Source organism: Fistularia commersonii, chromosome 34 (assembly GCF_037954325.1).
Source record: "Fistularia commersonii isolate RoL2024-O1a breed Wild chromosome 34, RoL_Fcom_v1.0, whole genome shotgun sequence".
Lineage (NCBI taxonomy): Eukaryota > Metazoa > Chordata > Actinopteri > Syngnathiformes > Fistulariidae > Fistularia > Fistularia commersonii.
In genome coordinates this window covers 3280621-3298994 of record NC_141317.1, presented here as the reverse complement: position 1 = coordinate 3298994, position 18374 = coordinate 3280621, and the positions used below count along the sequence as shown (strand labels likewise).

General features: G+C 43.4%; 1 protein-coding gene across 3 annotated transcripts in view; it reads left to right on the top strand.

Annotated features, from left to right (window-relative positions):
- The window catches only part of rerea (arginine-glutamic acid dipeptide (RE) repeats a), a 91449-nt gene that overhangs the window by 36805 nt on the left and 36270 nt on the right, over positions 1-18374 (top strand). For all 3 annotated transcript variants that reach the window (XM_086141555.1, XM_086141556.1, XM_086141554.1), the window contains exons 4-6: positions 13133-13238; positions 14769-14865; positions 16363-16467. In XM_086141555.1, coding sequence (XP_085997681.1) covers positions 13133-13238; positions 14769-14865; positions 16363-16467 — 308 coding nt within the window. The remainder of the gene's footprint in view (positions 1-13132; positions 13239-14768; positions 14866-16362; positions 16468-18374) is intronic.

Sequence of the window (18374 nt, the reverse complement as noted above, 5' to 3'; positions counted from 1 at the left end):
CTTTCGGTCAACAGCTTCACCGCTGTATTAGATTACAAATCCTCAGAGCGTGGGGATTTTTTTTTAACTGATGTTGGTCTTATTCCTTTTCTTTCCTTTATCAATTAATGGAGGTTATCACACTTTTTCAATTTAGTCTGGCTTGAGTATTTGTTTATAATTAGGATAACAAAAGCAATTTCATCACCTTTCCATGCGGCGTCTGTATAACCTTAACTTATTGAGCTGGACAATCCATTTATCGATTTGACATAATGCCCTCTTTATTTGAGGATGAATGGCTTCATAGGTTTTCCTCTTTTCATATCTTATGGCGTTTCTGACCTTACTCTATGTCCGACGAGTTGTTTTACACGTACAGAGGACAAAGTCAGGAAAGGAGAAAAAAGAAAAAACAACCAGAATCTCCGTCTCCCTTTTCCCTTCGCTCCAGATAAAAGGAAATGATTTAATGTGCAGCCTGTCAGAGTGGTTAATGCAGTTGGTGGATGAGCATTAGAGGTTCTCTACATCAGTAAGCAGAGTGTGTGGGTGGGGGTATTGAAACCTCCTATCTGTCTAGGTGTGCATCTTGTAACAGCAGTGCCCTCTTGTCCTCTCCTCCCTGCAGAGTCAAAGTATATTTACACACACACACACACACACACACACACACACACACACACAACCTCAAACTTAATTTCTTCAGCATGTGTGTCTCTGGGATTTGTGCTTAACATATTTCTTAGCATTAGACTTGTGACAGCACCTGTAGGGGAGCGATGGAGCTTGCTGGTAACAAATAGTTAAATGTCAGAGTAATCTTCGTGCCCCAAAAACACCACCTCTAGAGATGCCTCACAGTATAATTGAAGGGTTTTCAAACAAACATCAGAGGATGTTGTTGATGTTGATAGATAATGTCATTTGTCAAAGTACTGCTTTTAGCTTTTGGGGAATAAGTTTTCCACGAATGTTATTTTAAGACTGTAGCTCTTTTTCAGTAACACCATGAACGTCACTTTTAGTCTCAATTCAGTTTTATTGCATCGCAGGTAGTACGAGCGTTAATTTGACAGTTAAATGCAGGAGAAGGATATTCATCATAGCTCCTGATTGCACTTATTTTAACCATCCTCTACTTTCTCCACCATGCTGCAACCACCATTACTTATTAGGACGTGACTTATATAAAGGTCCTTTTTGCCGGCACTCGGACATATGTATCCATTTTATCCCAGTGTGAAGAATCAAGGCAGCGATAGTGGTTATCTACCGCCGAATACATTCAATCGCTATTTTCTCCTGCCTGACTCCGAAAACAGCAACAACTGGCCATAATTAGGTGCAAACTGTTTGCTGCCCTACTAAAATGCCATTTAAATGCCAAACGGTAGTGAGTGTGTTCATAATATGCGAAATCTCTGGCCTGTTCCTGAAGACTCTCTGTGGCAAGACTACCACAGAGAGGATGGCTGCTCATCGTGCATCTGCTAACAGGGTTGTTGTCTATTCCTCGCCAACCACAAATCATGAGAAATGTAAAAAAAATTAGTCTGGATTTGATCATCAAAATGATGTGACCATCAAATGCCTATAGAGTTTACCACAACTTGGGGATTTTGGATGTGTTTTCAAGATGGTTATTCACAATCCCTTTGATTATATGCGATTTTACTAGATTGTGCTCTGCATGCCAAATTTGTATCTGTTTTTGCCTTAATTTCCCGTAATATCTCACACACTAGGCCAAGAATGCCCCAAATTATATATCAACCCTTCTCATGTTTTGTTCAATCAACAGATTTATCAGTCTTGCCTGCGAGCGCGTCGGCTTCCACATTTGTTTTAACACAATTTTACACATGCAAACAATAATTTTTTGCTTTTCTTTTTATCTGTTACCCGCGTCCAACTGGCAAACGGGAGAGGGGAAGTTCTTATGAATTTGAGGGAAGCTGGTCCTTTTGTGTGGAAAGTAATTGAAGTAACATCGTTTCAAGTACTGTTTTTGGCATTCCTAATCTCTAATCTCCTTCAGCTGTATGTAGGTGACACAAAGTATTATGTCTTCGCGATCTGTGACCCACAGACAGTCTCATTTAACTGCCGCAAATGTAGCCGTCTAGATGCTAGTCTTTTGTCAGCGAGCGCAGTATCACAAGCCCATATAAGGAATGTGTGTCAAGTCTGTACGGTTCTGTACAAAATAACAAAGTGTCAAGAGCCCACCTGTCTGGCCCTACCACAGCCTTCTTTAGCACGAGACTCAAAAAGAAAAAACAAAATAAAAAGAGCTCAGCTGACTGTATGCCAGGTGATTGATGTTCAATGCTAACATGCTATAACACCAGTATTTATTAGGATAATATCTCACGTTAAACTTGAAGCCACTGATTGCCTTAAATGAAAAGAGAGAAAAAACGAGGTTTCACAGGAATAGTGCAGCAGCCCCTGAGCTTTATAGCCTTTAAAGTGAAGCAAGGCTACACATCCTCACATCCCCACCAAAGATTGCGTGTGTTCTTGTGTGTGTGTGTGTGTGCTCGGTTCACTGTGTGTGAGCAGCCGGTGTAATCACTCCTCGCTGGCGGCCTCAGAGGGGGCGGTGGAATCAATGCAGAGGGTTATGAAGAGAGGAGGAGGAGGAGGTTGATCAATATCATAGCAGCAGGGTGGGGTAATATCCACTTCATGCAGGGCCGCCACAAGCTAGGAGGACGGTGGGAGTAAAAGGAGGGAAGCAGATGAGAAGAACGGTAATGAGAGAAGACCAGAGGGAGGGGCAACGGTAAAAAGATGCAAATCTCAGTGGTAACCGGTAAACAAGAGGCTTTGTGTCAATCACAAGATGAAGTGGCACATTTAGCATTCCCCCTTCCCTCCCTCCTCCTCAGCCGTTCCAACACCACTAGTGATTATTTGCTTGGAGGCTTTCCTCCGAATGGTCTCGGCTTTTGATGGGGTGTTGCCGCATCACGAAAATGCATGGGCCGCCACGGCAATGATAGGCACTGTTTTGAGAGAGTCATCAGTAACCCCACCCCGTCGTACGCCATAGACTTTTAGTCGATGTCTGATAGATCATTCAGTCGTCACTCTATCATATCTCTCGCCACACGCAATCGAGCATCGCTCTGTTACAGGAGCCGACCGTAAGAACACCTAATCAGCCTCCATCCAAGGGCAGGTGGATGTCAGTCACCCTGCTTTCACAATAGAGGAAAAAGAGTGACAAAACAGGCTGAAAACGGTTCGTTTCACACACAGGCCACAGCACATAAAGCACACTGGAAGTTGCTAGCGCTCTACCAGATCTCATGCTAATGCTGATTGCACGGTATGGTGAACCATGTCTCCTTTCCGCTTGATTTAACTTCAAAAGCCGTGGCTCGGCTGAGCAGAGCAGACTTTGCATGGCCATTTAGAGCTGGGAGACAGGATGTGATGGCGCACAACCGAACTGAGCACTGTAAATGGATGCTTCCTCTGTGGTGGGTAGGAAGTCCCCGCCAAACCATATGGCCACACTGGGATGCACACATATCGCGTGTGTGTGTGAGCGCGCGCGCGCGTGTGCATGAGTGTTTGTGTGTACATGTGGGCGGGGTGCAACCTTTGCTTTTCTTTCTCTATGGCTTTCAGTGTGTGTTTGTGCGTTTGTTCCCGTGTAGAGCATCGTGCCCTCAGCATGCTGTTACAACTAATTACACTGACCCAGCCTCTTATCTAAACACACGGCGCAGCCAATTTTTATGACACAAATATGTGTGTGTGGCACCTTTCAATTATGGTGGCAGAGATAAGTGATGAAAGTGTATGGATAAAGGACTCGCAAAGGCACATGCATCCTGTCAGCAACAGCCCCGACCTCTGTCTTTTTTTCTATGATTATGTCCTTTTTAACTGTCTCTTTCCCTCTTGAGAACCAGTTGTCCCCCTCTCCTCCTCAGCAGAGCGAGCCGAGGCGAGTAATTCCCCAGTCTGTGGTAAAAATCCTTTACCTCACCTTCCCAACCCTGGACGCTTGTGCACAAAGCAAATGCAGTCTGAGCCTGTGTGCATGTTCAAAGTATGCCTTTTGATTTACAGGCAAGAGAATGCTTTGATGTGCCTCGCTCGCGGAGAGAAGCAATGTCGGAGTGTTGTTCAGCCTCTTTGTCTCGTACACTTTCTCGGTAGGCGTTCTGTCGGAGCGCTTGTGTGTGAGAAAACCAGCGTGTTTGACACTCCTCTCATCTTGAATTCAGTTTCTGTTTTCTCTTTCCACATGCTCTGCATTCTGGACGATTATTTACTTAATCATGTGCATTTGATAACGTTACACTCGGGCAAGTGAGCCACAGATTTTACATGTGAGCTAATGCTTGTAGAATCTCTCTGAATTTACATTATGTAAGATTTATAATAATTACCATATTTGCATTGTTGAACGGATTTTTTTTTTTTTAAGCATTTTATACCTCTGGCTTCAGTCTACAGCCCTCTTCATTTTGCTAGTTAATGATGTGTAGAAATAGAATGCATCATATTTCATTTTTAGCCATGTAGTCTTGATAGATTGTTAAAGGTGTCTATGCACTCTTATCTCTTAATGCAAATTGTTTGTGGCCTTTATCAGTTTTGCCATTCTAAATTAGTTCCTCTTCATTACGCCTATTCTTAGTCGTTATTGTTTTAAGGGGGGAAAAAAAGGATACGTATGATATAATAGGAAAAATGCCCTCAGATTGCTTCCATCCGTGATGGTGTTTTCCGAATGGCTGCTGTTATTGTCAGTCAAGACTGAGAATCCTGCAGTACAGCTCCTTCTAGCACTGGCCAGCCTTGTTATTGCAGCTGTGTTGTCTACAATACAGCTCTTGTTGCAGCACAGTAGGAGGCTGCCGAGCGCTTCTGGCCTGTGTGCTGTGTGCATATGGCCTGTGTGCATGTGTTACGATCACATTCTTCTTCAGTATTCAGACAATGGTTGTGCAAGTAGCTGCTTGATTTCATGACGTGGAAATGTATTGGGTTAGAGAACCGTCAATTTTGTAGTTTCAACAAAACCCATGCATCCACACACGCATGGGTAATTTGCATGTGATTATTTTCGTATTGTGCAAAGTAAGTTTGCTTGACTGACCACCCATCACCCTCCTGGTGTCTGGCTGATTCCCCTCTTTCGTGGATGTAGTCCTGGCAAGCAACACTAGAGTCGTCAGTGGGCAGACTGACAGGGAAGGTCACCTTCAAACACAGAGATAGTGGCAGCGACAGAGAGATGAATATCTTCAGACATAGTGGACAGATAAAACAATACAATCACAACTGGTTGAGCGCGTGGTGATATGAGCTTGTCAAGGCTGCCTACAATGCTGTCTGTCCTGTTTCGCACCTCCGTGTTAAGATCGGTTTTCGGATGTGTGTGCAGTAAATCTACGCAACCTCTGACTTGCTTATATTCCTCCCCTTGCTGAATACTTGTTCCCTTGGGGGGGGGATTATTTGAGATTATTTTGTGTGTGCTTCACTCATCAACAACATAAATCTCCAGCATAAAGCACATATAGATTATTACTATGCGTGAAAGGTATGCTGGGAATGCAGAACAACACATCACCACAGTTTCTGTGTCATATGCCAGCCTCACACAGCTTGTCTCATTATTTCTGTATTTGCGCCTCAGTCCCTCTCCTTCCTCCCTTCTGTCTAAAGTTCATTTTTAACATTTTCCTCAATCACTGTCATATGATCGCAGTCACAACAAAATGAGCTCAGGCAAAAGACAAACAAGCAGTGCTTAAGGCTGTTAGTCAGTACAGTCATGAAAACGCAAGGTTTGTTTGTGTGGATGTGTAATAGTCCTGCTTCATCTGTTAGTGGGTGAGGTTTCGAGATGGTTTGTTGAAGAGAGAAGAAAAAGAAGACGTCTTATCAATGACACATACATAGACGTTTGCTCTGTGAGATTGACTTGATTGACAGGAAGAGACAAAATCTGGGTGTGGTAATTATGCATCCAGGCCGTGTTAAAACAATTACAAATATTTCTAATTGTAGTGTTTGGCAGTTTTCGTTGTAAGCACTGACCACCAGCGTACGCACAAAAGAAGAGTTTTGTCTTTTTCTGCATGTATTTTACACTCACACAGAAGTCATTCTTATGATGCCCTAACAGCTGCTCTTACATCTAGAAAACTTCAAAAGCATCCTGTCCCCCTCGCTCTCTCTTGTGGTTTTGTGTGTGTGCGTGTGTGTAAGTAAACATTTGAGTGAAATCAAGGGGACAATCAGTTAGCACTGGCTAAAGCAGTGTTTCTCATGTTCTGTATTTCATCAGCCCATCCTCTCCTATATCCTGTTCATAAGAATGAACATGCACCCACGCACGCACACACACACACACACACACGTAAGGACCAGATTAGCCAGCTAGGCAGACATGCAATACGACAAGTCCACACACAAACATTTTTCAGTGCTCTGTACTCATATTCTTTCTACCGGACCATCTCTGTTAACAGTTTTCCCACTGCCGTTGTCCAGTCAGGAAGATGTCTCATTTGATCCCCAGGCTATGCTAACAAGGGAAAACTAACACAAAGGATTACAGGAAATTGGCCTTCCAAACAAAACACCTGGCAGGTTCAGCACTCAGAACACAACAGGGAGCCCTTTTCATTCTAAAATGTCAGCATTCCTCAGTCTTTTCACAATTTTTTTTTTTCTTCTTTCCGTGTGTGTTTAACTTTGACTCATGACTCATTGGTTTTACCTTGAGACAGACAAGTCTCTGCTATCAAGTGAACATCCCCGGCTACGCGCTCAAACATGCACACACACTCATGGGCGAATACGCTAACACGCACAGGAAACCTGGTATCAAAGTGAGATGGCTTTCGAGCTGTTAAATGATATGTTTTCTGGCAGGTTATAACTGTATGCCTGGCTGAGAGGGAGAAAAATAAAGTCAGTATTATGATCTGAACACCCAGATATGAGCTCTCTTAACCGCCTCCATCTGTCTTCCACACAGCCTGCGTTTGAAGTCTCACTGGGATCTGCATTCTTGTCTATATTCTGTTATTCCTACATGAAGTTATGATTTTATTCTCAGGAAATGACGAAGCTTTAATTTTGAATAGTTTGAATAACCCGAACAGAAGTTGTCAGGTCCTCGTTGCTCTGTGTGTCATGCCGATAATGGGCATTGTTAGTAAAGTATTCCTTTTCATTTTCTCCTTGCTCCTTCTACGTTGCTCAACTGATCTAAAAATTCTTTGTTAAAATCACTCTGCAGCCAAATACTAATGTTTTAGTTGGACACTGACTGGCTGTTTTATAGCACTCAAGGTTTGTTAGTGTGTTCAGTTGTCACTTGGGAGGGTAACATGGTCAACATCATCAATTTTCTTATTATATCTGCCATTAATTTACTGTCTTCCATTGGGACCCATTTAAAACTAGAAGTGCACTCGGGAGATCGCATACCTCCGTTTCCACTATGGTAAACTAATTTCTGCTCAGAATTAATGTGTTCGTCTCTCCCCCCTTCCAGGTTTTATTTAAAAAAACAGGCTAGCAGTTTCCGCATTACCCTGCCAACAAATAGACAAACGATTACATCGACAAAATACCTGTTAGTGGGAGTAATAGAGAAGGCAAGATGAAAATGAATGCCGTTCACTCTGATTATCAGAACTGGATGATATGCAGACAGTTGGCGTGGCAGTCATGTGATTCTCCCCTATGTAAAGCGTGCCTGCGGTTGGCAGTGTGATCCACCAGAAGAGGCCCTGAGCCCTGAAGTCTTAATTAGTATCATCTGTGTGTTCCATGTGACTAAACCCCTTTCCTCTGTCTTTCTTTTCTCCATCTTCTTAACCAGCCCTCTGTTTTTCTCCTTATGAAAAGAGGACCTGTTCTCACGCTCGTATACATTAGTGCCTTGTCAGTCTTAGCCTGAAATGACTTGTGATTTTTTTTTTTTGTTTGTTTTGTTTTTTTCTCTCCATTTAGTTCATGTTGCCTGCTTTGGTTCCTTAAGAAGGCTTTTGAACGCAATATCCTAGATGCTTATATTCAAAGGTGCATTCACATACAGCAGAAGGGGAAAAGAGAAAATCTAACCTTTGAATCACCTGATGTTCATTCAATCCAATTTGCTATTGAGCTGACAGATGGGCCCAGTGTGTACAAAGTAGAGGGCAACGATTTAATATCTTGACAGGTCAAGCCAAAGAGAGGCAGAGGGAGAGCCACCCCTGTGTAGGCATTGCACAAAAGGTCCTGCCAGAACTGCCACCACAGCTGGGACTTACCTCGCCCCAGCCTCCCCCTCTGCCTGCCCACATTCTGTCCATTTGTTCATCTAGCTAGGCATGGAAGCGAGCGATCCACCATTCCTCTTTACAAACAAGGTCATTAGCCCTTGTTTAGTATTCATTAATTGCTACAAAGAGGAAGGCTTGAGGGCCAGGTTATCCTTCCTTACTTGAAGTGGCCAAGTGCACACTGTGAATCTCATGAAGGGAGAAGGATTGCAGAGTGGAATCCTGCTGCTGCCTCCGATAGTCTGATTTAGAGGTGCCTTCTCTCTCGGACACACAGAGCCAGTTTACCGAGGGGTTTGCGAGGAGAATAGTGATACTTATTCGTAAAGCCTGTTATTTGTGTGTGTGTGTTTGTGTGCGCGCGCACATGTGAGTGAGAGCAATAGAGAGAGAGCACTGTGTATATCTGTTTGTTTGCTCACACAGCATGCTGGCATTTCTTTTTAACAACCTCCTTTGTCAGTCACTGAGATGTCAAAGATTGCATGAGCACAGCAGATCTCTTATACCACACTGCTGTGTACACACACACACACACACACACACACACATCTTTGAGTGCCTGTGTGTGTGTTCTGTTGTCCAGATGGAAGTGCTTATTGAGTGCTGGTGCGCTGGCAGATCTCTCTGTCTCACAGAGTGGAAGAAAATAAGAGAGCAAAAGAAGGAAAATAGAGGCGGAAAGCAGAGTGGAAAACCCTTCCAATCAGATCCATCATCTCTCTGTGTGTCTGTGTGTTTATGCAAGTGTATGTGTGATCATCCCAGCCAGCTCTTCCTGCCTTCTCTCACTAATCTTATCATGTCAGAATAGAAGATTAGTCCTTCCAGATCTCATCTCTGCCTCCAAATGCCACAATCAGCCTTTTGTTCTGCGATTGGGCTTCGTCTCCCCTTGTGGCAGGAGAGGTGAACTCTCCGCCGGTCCGCCCTCCCGTGCCATTTTGAACCTTAGCCTGTCAATGTCACACCACTACCAGTCCTGATCTACGATGCCTGAGCCTCCCCTGCCCCAGGGGCATTAGCTAACTAAGCAGTTAGCTCAGCAGTCCCCGCTAGCCGAGATGAACCGCTTGACATTCCTTCCTTAACACCGAGCTGCTACTGCTGTTTCTGACGCTCTCGTCTGTTTGACCTCTTCTCCCATTCCTCCCTCTCTCACTCTCAGCCCTCTCCTTTGTCTGTATGTTTGGGATTTGTCTTTCCTTCCTTACTTTTGGCGGCCACCTCCTGAAGGAAGTCATAGATCCTGCTTGCTGATGTCACCAGCAAAGGGAGGAGGAGGAGAAGAGGGCGGGGGGGGGGGTCACTAACAGGGTTAGCAGAGGAAGAAGAGAGTGTTTGAAAAGCAGAGAAAATAAACAGAAGTTTCCTGTTAACGAGGTGCACTGGGGGCCTGTCGTGTGGGAGCAAGAGGGTCTGGTTTTGTTTAAAGCAAAGCTCTTGTGTTACAGTGCAGGGGAGGAGGAGGAACAGGGCATTAGCTTTGCAGGTTACAGGTTGTCACAACTTTCCCCGAGTTTGTCAGAGCCTGGGCCACAAGGAAATGACCATATTCTTTATCAACCATTGTGAGCAGATGTGGGAATTCTCACCGATACGACAATATACTGTGATTTATTAAATGCTTTTTTTTTAAATATACATTGGCGAAGTGCGCACTGATTCCTCTTCCGCTGTTAATAACGGAAATGCAACCACTCATTGCATTGTACAAATTCCGCGCCTTAGATAACAATACGTTTTACCCCCCCCCCTTCTTTTTTTTTTTTTTTACTCTAAACATTGATCCTTGTAAAAACACAAGTTTGACCTCTGCATTTCCCTCCTTCTCCTTTCTGTATAGTTGTACGACGGGGCCCCAGCTCTTGAGCTGACTGCACACACATGTAGCCACACAAAGAAAACTGCACAGCCATAATGGATCAGAGGGGCCAGGCGCCTTAAGCGAGGCGGAGGCAGAATGAACTAACTCACATAATGCCAAGCTTCTCCTGGCTACTTTAGGACCAGCGATGAATACATTAATTTATTGTACTAACTGATAAACTTTATTTCTTCGACAACAAATATTGAGAAAAAAATCCTGACATATAGCCTGTTGAATGTACACTCCCATAATCCCTGTCCTATATGTTCAGAGTGCCCAAGAAAGCCATGGGCCAGTCTAAGCCAATGAAAGGAGGGGAAGCACCATTGTGTTCAGCCCCAAAGCATGACTCTCAGATTTATATCTGCTCATTGAATGAAGGTTTGCCTTGTACCCTTGGGGGTTTGACTAAAGCGGGAGGTGGATAGTTGCAATTTTAAGTCTGAGGAAATGAGAAGGTCTTGCTCCTTTTACCTTAATCCAGCCCCTCCTCGTTTCCCCTTCTATCTGCCTCACCCTGCTTCAGTGCATTTTCTCTTCTTGTTCCCTGTTTCCCCCCCCCCTCACCCCGTCTTCTTACAAGTGAATTAGAAAGTCCGTTGGCCTCTCAGAATTGAGCAGCATTCCCGGAGTTTTAAGGCCTAGGAGGAGGAAGGGCAGGGCCATGTTTAGCCTCTGGCAGGACAGAGAAATATGGCTGACATTGTGTGGGGCTCAGCTTTGCTGAGCTCACTACAGGCATTTAGGAATGTCTCTAATCAATTCAGCTCCCTCTCTCTGTTGTTTTCAATGGCAGGCTTAGCAGAACCCAGACAATACAACTAGTTGTTGGAATGGTGACTCTGAGCCGTCTATCATTTTCCTCTTGCTTTATCTACTTATTTTTCCACCCCACATGTTTGTAGAGTTGTGATAATTGAAAGCTATGCTTCACTCCCACTACACGCTCCATATGCTGCACTCTCAGTCTTCCTCTCCATCTCCCTCCCTCTTTTGCCTGAGAGGGCTTAACGCTGCTGTGAGCTTCTAAACAGCAATCTGCTTTGGAGAGCAGCAGCAATTCTGTAGTGATGAGGGCATTGTTGATAGTCGGACATTTACTCAGTTCTTCGGTCCGTTTTATTGTGTGAAAATAATTCCGTTTTTTTCAACAAGTGCATTTTACAATGTTTTGTCTCCGTTTATATCCAGCTCGCTGAAAGCCCTGAAATTTTGTGGCTTTACGGGCAGAAAATGAAATGTTCAGGTACCACACTAGCAGCATTTACAGTCTCCTTAAAGTATTAATTATGTATAAGCACAGGATAACTGCTTGTTTTTGCTATGGCGGGCTGCCTGTTCAGAGTCTGGAAGGCAGCAGTGTATGTACACTGGATAGATGAGGTTGGAATGGGTGGGCGAAAAACTATAGGGGGGGAGGGAGGGGACATGACATCATTGCACAGATTTCTTCAAACACAGTGTGAGTACTTGCTCGGGTTCTGTGTCTCAATCCATCAGCACGGCTCTCTGTTGAATCACAAGCAAAATGTGTGGTTGTGTTGTGTGCACAAATACTGACAATCACCCAGAGCACTTCATGCAGCTGACTGACTGCGTGCCAGCTGCTGTTTAACACATCCAGCCTCACTTACTCACTCATTCTTCCTCCATGCTCAAGGTTAGAGAGAGGGTGGAATGAGGGAGAGAAAATGGAGAGCAGCGTAGCGCGGGATTGGGATGGGAAAAGGTGAGGGAGGGAGGGAGGGAGAGGGGAGGGACTGCGAAAGGAATGGAGTGTATGGGAAAACCAGGTTTGCTTTGGGGTTTTAGGAGGTGATTTGCTCAATTGTGTGTTGGTGTGTGTGTGTGTGTGTGTGTGCGTGTGTGTGTAGCCTCCTCCTCCCCCAGTGACATAACTGAACAATGTACTCTGAAGGCTTTAAATGTCTTCCCTCTGACCTCATGTTCATGTGTGCACACACCCACACGCACATACATTTATGAGCTTGGAACGAGAGGACGTTAAAACTGTCTGTCTTTGACTACACTCGTGTGTTGTTGTTTTTTTTTCTTCTTCTCGCTTTCTGTTTTTTGCCCGCACATTTCTATACTTCATGGGTGGTTGATGCCGGCGGCGCAGGTGTCTTGCTCGGTGTCGTATCTTGCTGTTGACTTCGCCAGGGCCAATAGGATCGCACGGCAGTTCAGCACCGAGCCCGGCATTCTCTCAAATGTTTCTTCAAAGCACTGTGACAGTCTGCTGAGTATATACGAAGACATTGTAAATATTTTATAATGTGAAATAAAAACAGTATTCTGCCCTTTTCATCCCTCACCTTCGCGCTGGCCTCAGTTTCAACCGTTTCCCACCCTCCCCCCTTTTGCCTTCCCTTTTTTCACTTGCTGTCCCTGGAAAAGCTTTCTTCTCACCTCAGTGCTTCCCCTTGCTGGCTATCTAAGGCATGACAACCATCTGCTGACTTTCAGTTCATGAAAAGGCCAGTGGGTGGCAGTACTTTCAGTGTCATGCCCTCATGACTGTGGGGGAAAAAAAAAAAACGTGTGCTTTACCTGTGCATGACTATTTGGAATAAGCTCTATAGCAGTTCAGAAATCATTTAATAGCTGGATTCAATATTGTCAGTAAATTCAGAGCAACTAAGTAGAGGATTGGGTTGCAGATTACAGACTGCAAAGACTGAACACACACACACACACACACACACACACCCTCCCCCATGGTTCTCACTCCACTGTTCCAGCAGAAACGGCTATCCCACTGTTTGCTTTATTAAAGCTCTAAATGCTCTGCAATCCCTTTTTAATTGACTTAGTCTTTCCGCATGCCTTTTTGGCATCGGCCCGTGTGTCATAAACAATGCGTCTGCACAGCCTCCATGTTTGCCAGGGAGCCAGTTTGTGACGTTGTAATCAAACATAATGTCAGTCTCTTGCTCACTCAATCTGTGTCTCTGTGTTGCAGAGTAAACGGGACCATCTGCTGATGAATGTGAAATGGTACTACCGCCAGTCAGAGGTGCCTGACTCTGTCTACCAGCACCTGGTGCAGGATCGGAACAATGAGAACGGTGAGATTGCCTCGCGCGCAATGAAAGCCGGCCCCACGCTTGTATGTATGGTATTTATTACACATGCACAAAGAGTAAATACACATGCGTATCAGTTCATAGAACTCATTCACTGAGTGGTCTTCCTTCACACACACACACCCGCCCACACTTCTGAGGGATATATGATCTAGCTGTGAATAGCATTTCAAACAGAAAGCAGAGGACCGTGTCCCGAGCAGCTCAGCCAATCCCTTGGCTCTGCCGTTCCCCGGGAAACACTCCATCAGGCTAGACAGCAGTGCTGTCAAGTGTTAATAACCTGCAGTATCATGTGACCCTTGGACACACACATCCAACACCACCAGCCCGATGGAATCATCACTCTTAAACACAGCAAAATTAACTCCGCTGCCGTTTTTAAGCAATTTATCTTAAATAGTGGACACGATGAAAAATACATTATGGTTATATTATTATAGTTGACTTGCAAATGAAATAATCAGCTGATTACAAGATATTGATTTTACAATATAGCAGAAATGAGCCTCATACCTTGCCAAGTTTGGTGGTAGTTTAATAAATTGTTTTCTGATGGGGAAAAACTCAAATGGAATATTATTAGTGTTAAGTGTGTGGTTATAACATAGCACACAATTGCATTCTCAGTGAGCCTCTCATTTAGTGTGAAAAGAAATGTGGTGATTAATTTGGTTTTTGAGTCACATTGCTCCAGAAACAGATGCGTTTTGCCGTAAAAATACTTTCCATTTAATTTGACCTTCTTCAATGTACAGATTTGCAATGATTGAGCTGTTAAGAATACCTCCATTCAAGTTGGGTTTTGGATAGAAATTCGGAGGGTACACATTTTCATAATCTACTCACCAGATGACACATCCTGTTTGCAGTTGGCAGTTCTCAGTAGCTTCCATGCCCATAATGATTAAGCTCTCTTGCCTCACTGAACACAGTAAACCTAAATATACACTTGGTTAAATTGACTCGTAACCACAGTTCAAATGCTTATTCAGACATATTCACAGTGAGACTGCCAAAGGTAATGCCGCGGTTCATGCGTGTCATTTGGGTTATCAGCCGAGCTGTTCACTCCGGAGACCACGTCAGATCAGTATTCCGCTCGGTGATCTGCACTCTGTCCTTGCACTAGGGACTCGGGATTATTAGAATTGATGTAACAGGGCTACATCGCGGTCGCTTCAGCACGCCAAAATTCAGGTCATTTGTCAGTGATGGGTTCGAGCTCGTTTTTGCTGTTGATACTTTGAAACCCACACAAGGGTCATCTTACTGAACATTTTGTCCTCCTCCCAGGGGACCAGACTCTATTTGCTTTATTGAATTATGTGACACGACATTGACTTCTGCGGATGGACTTTGAACTTCCTCACTGTGTTATTATGAGTTTGAATACCTGAGCCACTTCATCTCCTTTTCTCCACAGTGTCATAGATGAATGGCTTTGGTTGCCTTGCGCCGTTAATGAAATGAAAAAAAGTGTTGAGTCAAACTATGTTTTTCCTCATGCAGACTCTGGCCGGGAGCTAGTTATCACTGATCCAGTAGTCAGAAGTCGAGAACTCTTCATCTCCGACTATGTGGACACTTATCATGCTGCTGCTCTGAGGTAAACAAACACAGCTACTCATATATATATAAATATATGTATATATATATATATATATAGACACACATATATCTTCGTGCACACACTGAATGCAATAGAAGGGCTGTCTGAAGGGGGAGTACAAATAACTTTCATGTTTTCCTCATACACTGTCCGCCCCTCCTGGCCCAGTAAAGTCGCAGCTACTTTATTCGCAATGCCAGAATTTATAGCGTAACTATAAATTCAATCTACTCCTAAAAAACATTATTTTTGTTTCGTTTGCTTTTTCAGGGGCATGTTTACCGTTCGACTTTCTGTTTGGTTGTAAGCACATTCTTATGCTGTATTTGGCACTTTTCTGATGTTTTTCCTCTGCCATAAGCATACATTAGATAAAGAAAGTCGTGTTATTAACAAAATAAGGGTTATGGCAATTTTTTACCGTGAACTTCTTTGTACCATTGAAAGCTCTCACTCATCCCACAAGCAAATACAGTAACTCATTCCACATTATCAGGCAGTGGGAAACAAAAGACAATGTACTGGGTTTTCGATGATGTTTCTTAATTTATCTTCATCTTTTTTTCTCAATCGGAAAAGTATCACTGTCTCGGGGCTTCAGTTTTCTGGATAATGTACACGCGTCCACATACATCCTCAATTATTTTCTTGGTCCGAAATCAGATATTGTGTGCCTTTCTGGATCCTTCCTCTCTCTCCCTTTCTCTCTCGTCATCCATTCCAGGCTGACCAGCCCTCCCACTTCCTCTCTGCCATAACCAAAACCATCTGTGAACAGCACAGCAGCAGCAAGCAGTCAAAGACGTATCACCCAGAAACCACTGATTTCAGGGCAAATTAGCTGCAACTTCTCCCACACAGTGCACCCTTTGATTTTACTTAGTTGCCAGGCTTAAGATAAATGGGAGGGAATTCTAGGAGGACGCTGTAATGCCACAGCTCTCTGAAGACTGCCCTCTTTAGCACCCTTTAATCTTTTTTTTTTTTTTTTTTTTTGAGGGGGGGCGGTGACTATTTTTTAGCACAGGCTGTTCGGCTTCATATCCCTGGGATTGCTGTTATTTTGATAGAACCGGACACCAGGGTGCTGGAAACAGGAAACTGTATCAAGATATGGCCATAGCTTCTGCCTTCTGTGCTCACGAGGGGAGAGCAGAGGGGGTAATGATGTTGGGACGTAAACACACACAGGTTGAGTTCTTTTCAGATCTCGGCACATTCAGTCTTCCGTAGCCCAGCTGCAGCAGATGAGGATGGGCTGACATTTTCAGATGGTGTTTATGGGTTCGCCAGCCTGATGTGTTACAGCAAAGTCAGCAGGCACTGACAGGCACCAGACACATACTGCTGTATTTGTCACCTCCAGGAGAGGTGCACTCCGAGAGGCTCTAATTAGGGCTTGTACCACCCATGTTTGGGTTTCACTTTGTCATATCATGTACTTGTTTCTTTTTTTTTTTCTTCTCCTAATAATCCCCCTCTTCTTTTTCACAGGGGGAAATGCAACATTTCCCATTTCTCTGACATTTTTGCTGCGAGGGAGTTCAAAGCCCGCATTGACTCCTTCTTCTATATCCTCGGATATAACCCAGAGACCAGGTGAGAAGCTTTATGTCAATCTCACTGATTGGCTGCCCTATTAATCCCTCCCCCGTCCCACCAGAGCTTGCTCAATTTACAATAACTCTGACATTTCTTGGATTTTATCAAACGCAAGTATACAATATATTGATTTAATATAAGACGGGTTTGGATTTCCTAATATTAGAGAAATGTACTTAGAAGTGGTACTGAAGTGTGGATGATTTCGCCAATAAGAAGATTTGTGCATAGAGCCATATGTCTAAAGGGTCAGTATTAAAGCCCCTAATATCATTAAGAGACTGCTTCACAATTTTCTATAAATTGGACATTTTGCATCAAGTAAATGTAGCTCTTATGTTTAAATATGGGTTGAATATCCAAGAATAGGATCATTTCTGTAACATTAATTAACAAGAGTAGGTGTACAGGTTGTGTCACAGGAGAGAAAAACCGACTCAAGGTAAACCTTCATGGCTGCTTCGGTTCAGTGGTCTTGATCTTTAAAATCCTGGCTTATTTGAGCCCGAACCTGATTTCATCCAGCATTTCTCGCAGAATTCAGCTGTTATAAATGTGTATATGTAAAAGCCACAATCGAAAACATCTGTCCCCTCCCCACATTTTCACAGTTATAATCATTGTTACCAAGCAATTTGCCGTGATTGCAATATTTCCCCATTCATTTTACATTGCCCCAGCCACTTTCACTCATATTTGCTACTCAGTGTGTGAAAAAATCCTACCCAGCAATGACAAGTGCTGCCCTTTCAAACCGTAGCCAGCAGCTGGAAGTTTTTTGCCTCACGTGCAACAGTTTGCACATGTATAACGTCCAACTGTAGAACATGGCCCAATCACCATGCTGTGAAAATCGCAGGTGTATTTACAGTATTGCCCCCTAAATTCCTAAGTCTCGACCGTTAAATAGTTCAGCCATTTTTATTGCACTTTATTGGAGCTTCTGTCATAAATTGTCAGAAGCAGAGTTCTTTATTTTTCTCCATTCTCATCATAAATATTTATGCACTCTCCCTTTATGAATGCACAGAGGAACACACTTCGTGACGTGACTTATGGAAAAAAGACTTTGTACTCAAATGCCACTAAGTTAAACACCTTCTAATGCCCAGTCCAACTTATTCTGGCATTTTCTCTCTGTCTCTCTCTCTCTCTCTCTCTGTCTCTCTCTCTCTTTCTCGCACTCTCTCACACACACACACATACACACACACACAGATAATTCTTAGATAATTGCAGTTCATGTTTGGAAGAGGCTCTAGACTGTTTATCCCATTTACTAAACATTTCACCTCTGTGGTAAGGGTAGATTCTTCTTCCTCTCAAACCTTAAGGCTTAGTAAAAAATATGGTTTAATTGATTGATTTTGTCCCTTCCTATCTGACTACTTTGCCAAATGGTTTAATAAGTGAGCTGAATGTCTCCACAGGTATGATGGGGAATTAGTTGTACCTGCTCTTTAAGCCAAAATGTTTTTGCTGGAGCTTTATTGTGTGGATTTGTCTGTTTGCGGATTTTAAATCCAAAGTACTCTTTTCACATGGATTAATTTAAAGTTCAAATGTTGATTAAATTGTCTGGGGGAGAAAAAAAATAATTAATTGCTTTTTGACTGCAAGGATTAGTGACTGTCATGGCCCATCCTCCTCCACTGTTCAGCAGGCACAGGAGAGAGGTGGAAACTTCCAGTCTTTTGAAACCAACCCTAATAGTTTGTATTGTAAAGTAGGAGCCAACTTGTGTCCAGCAGCTTAACTTGAAAACTTGAAAATATAAACTATTTGCACATGCCACACATGCCTATATTCTGGACTCAGGTTTCAGGCACATATTATTACTGTTGAGGTTTTTTTCTTTTCATTTTTTTAATGCAAAATCAACGGTTTGGCAAGGCCAATTAAAT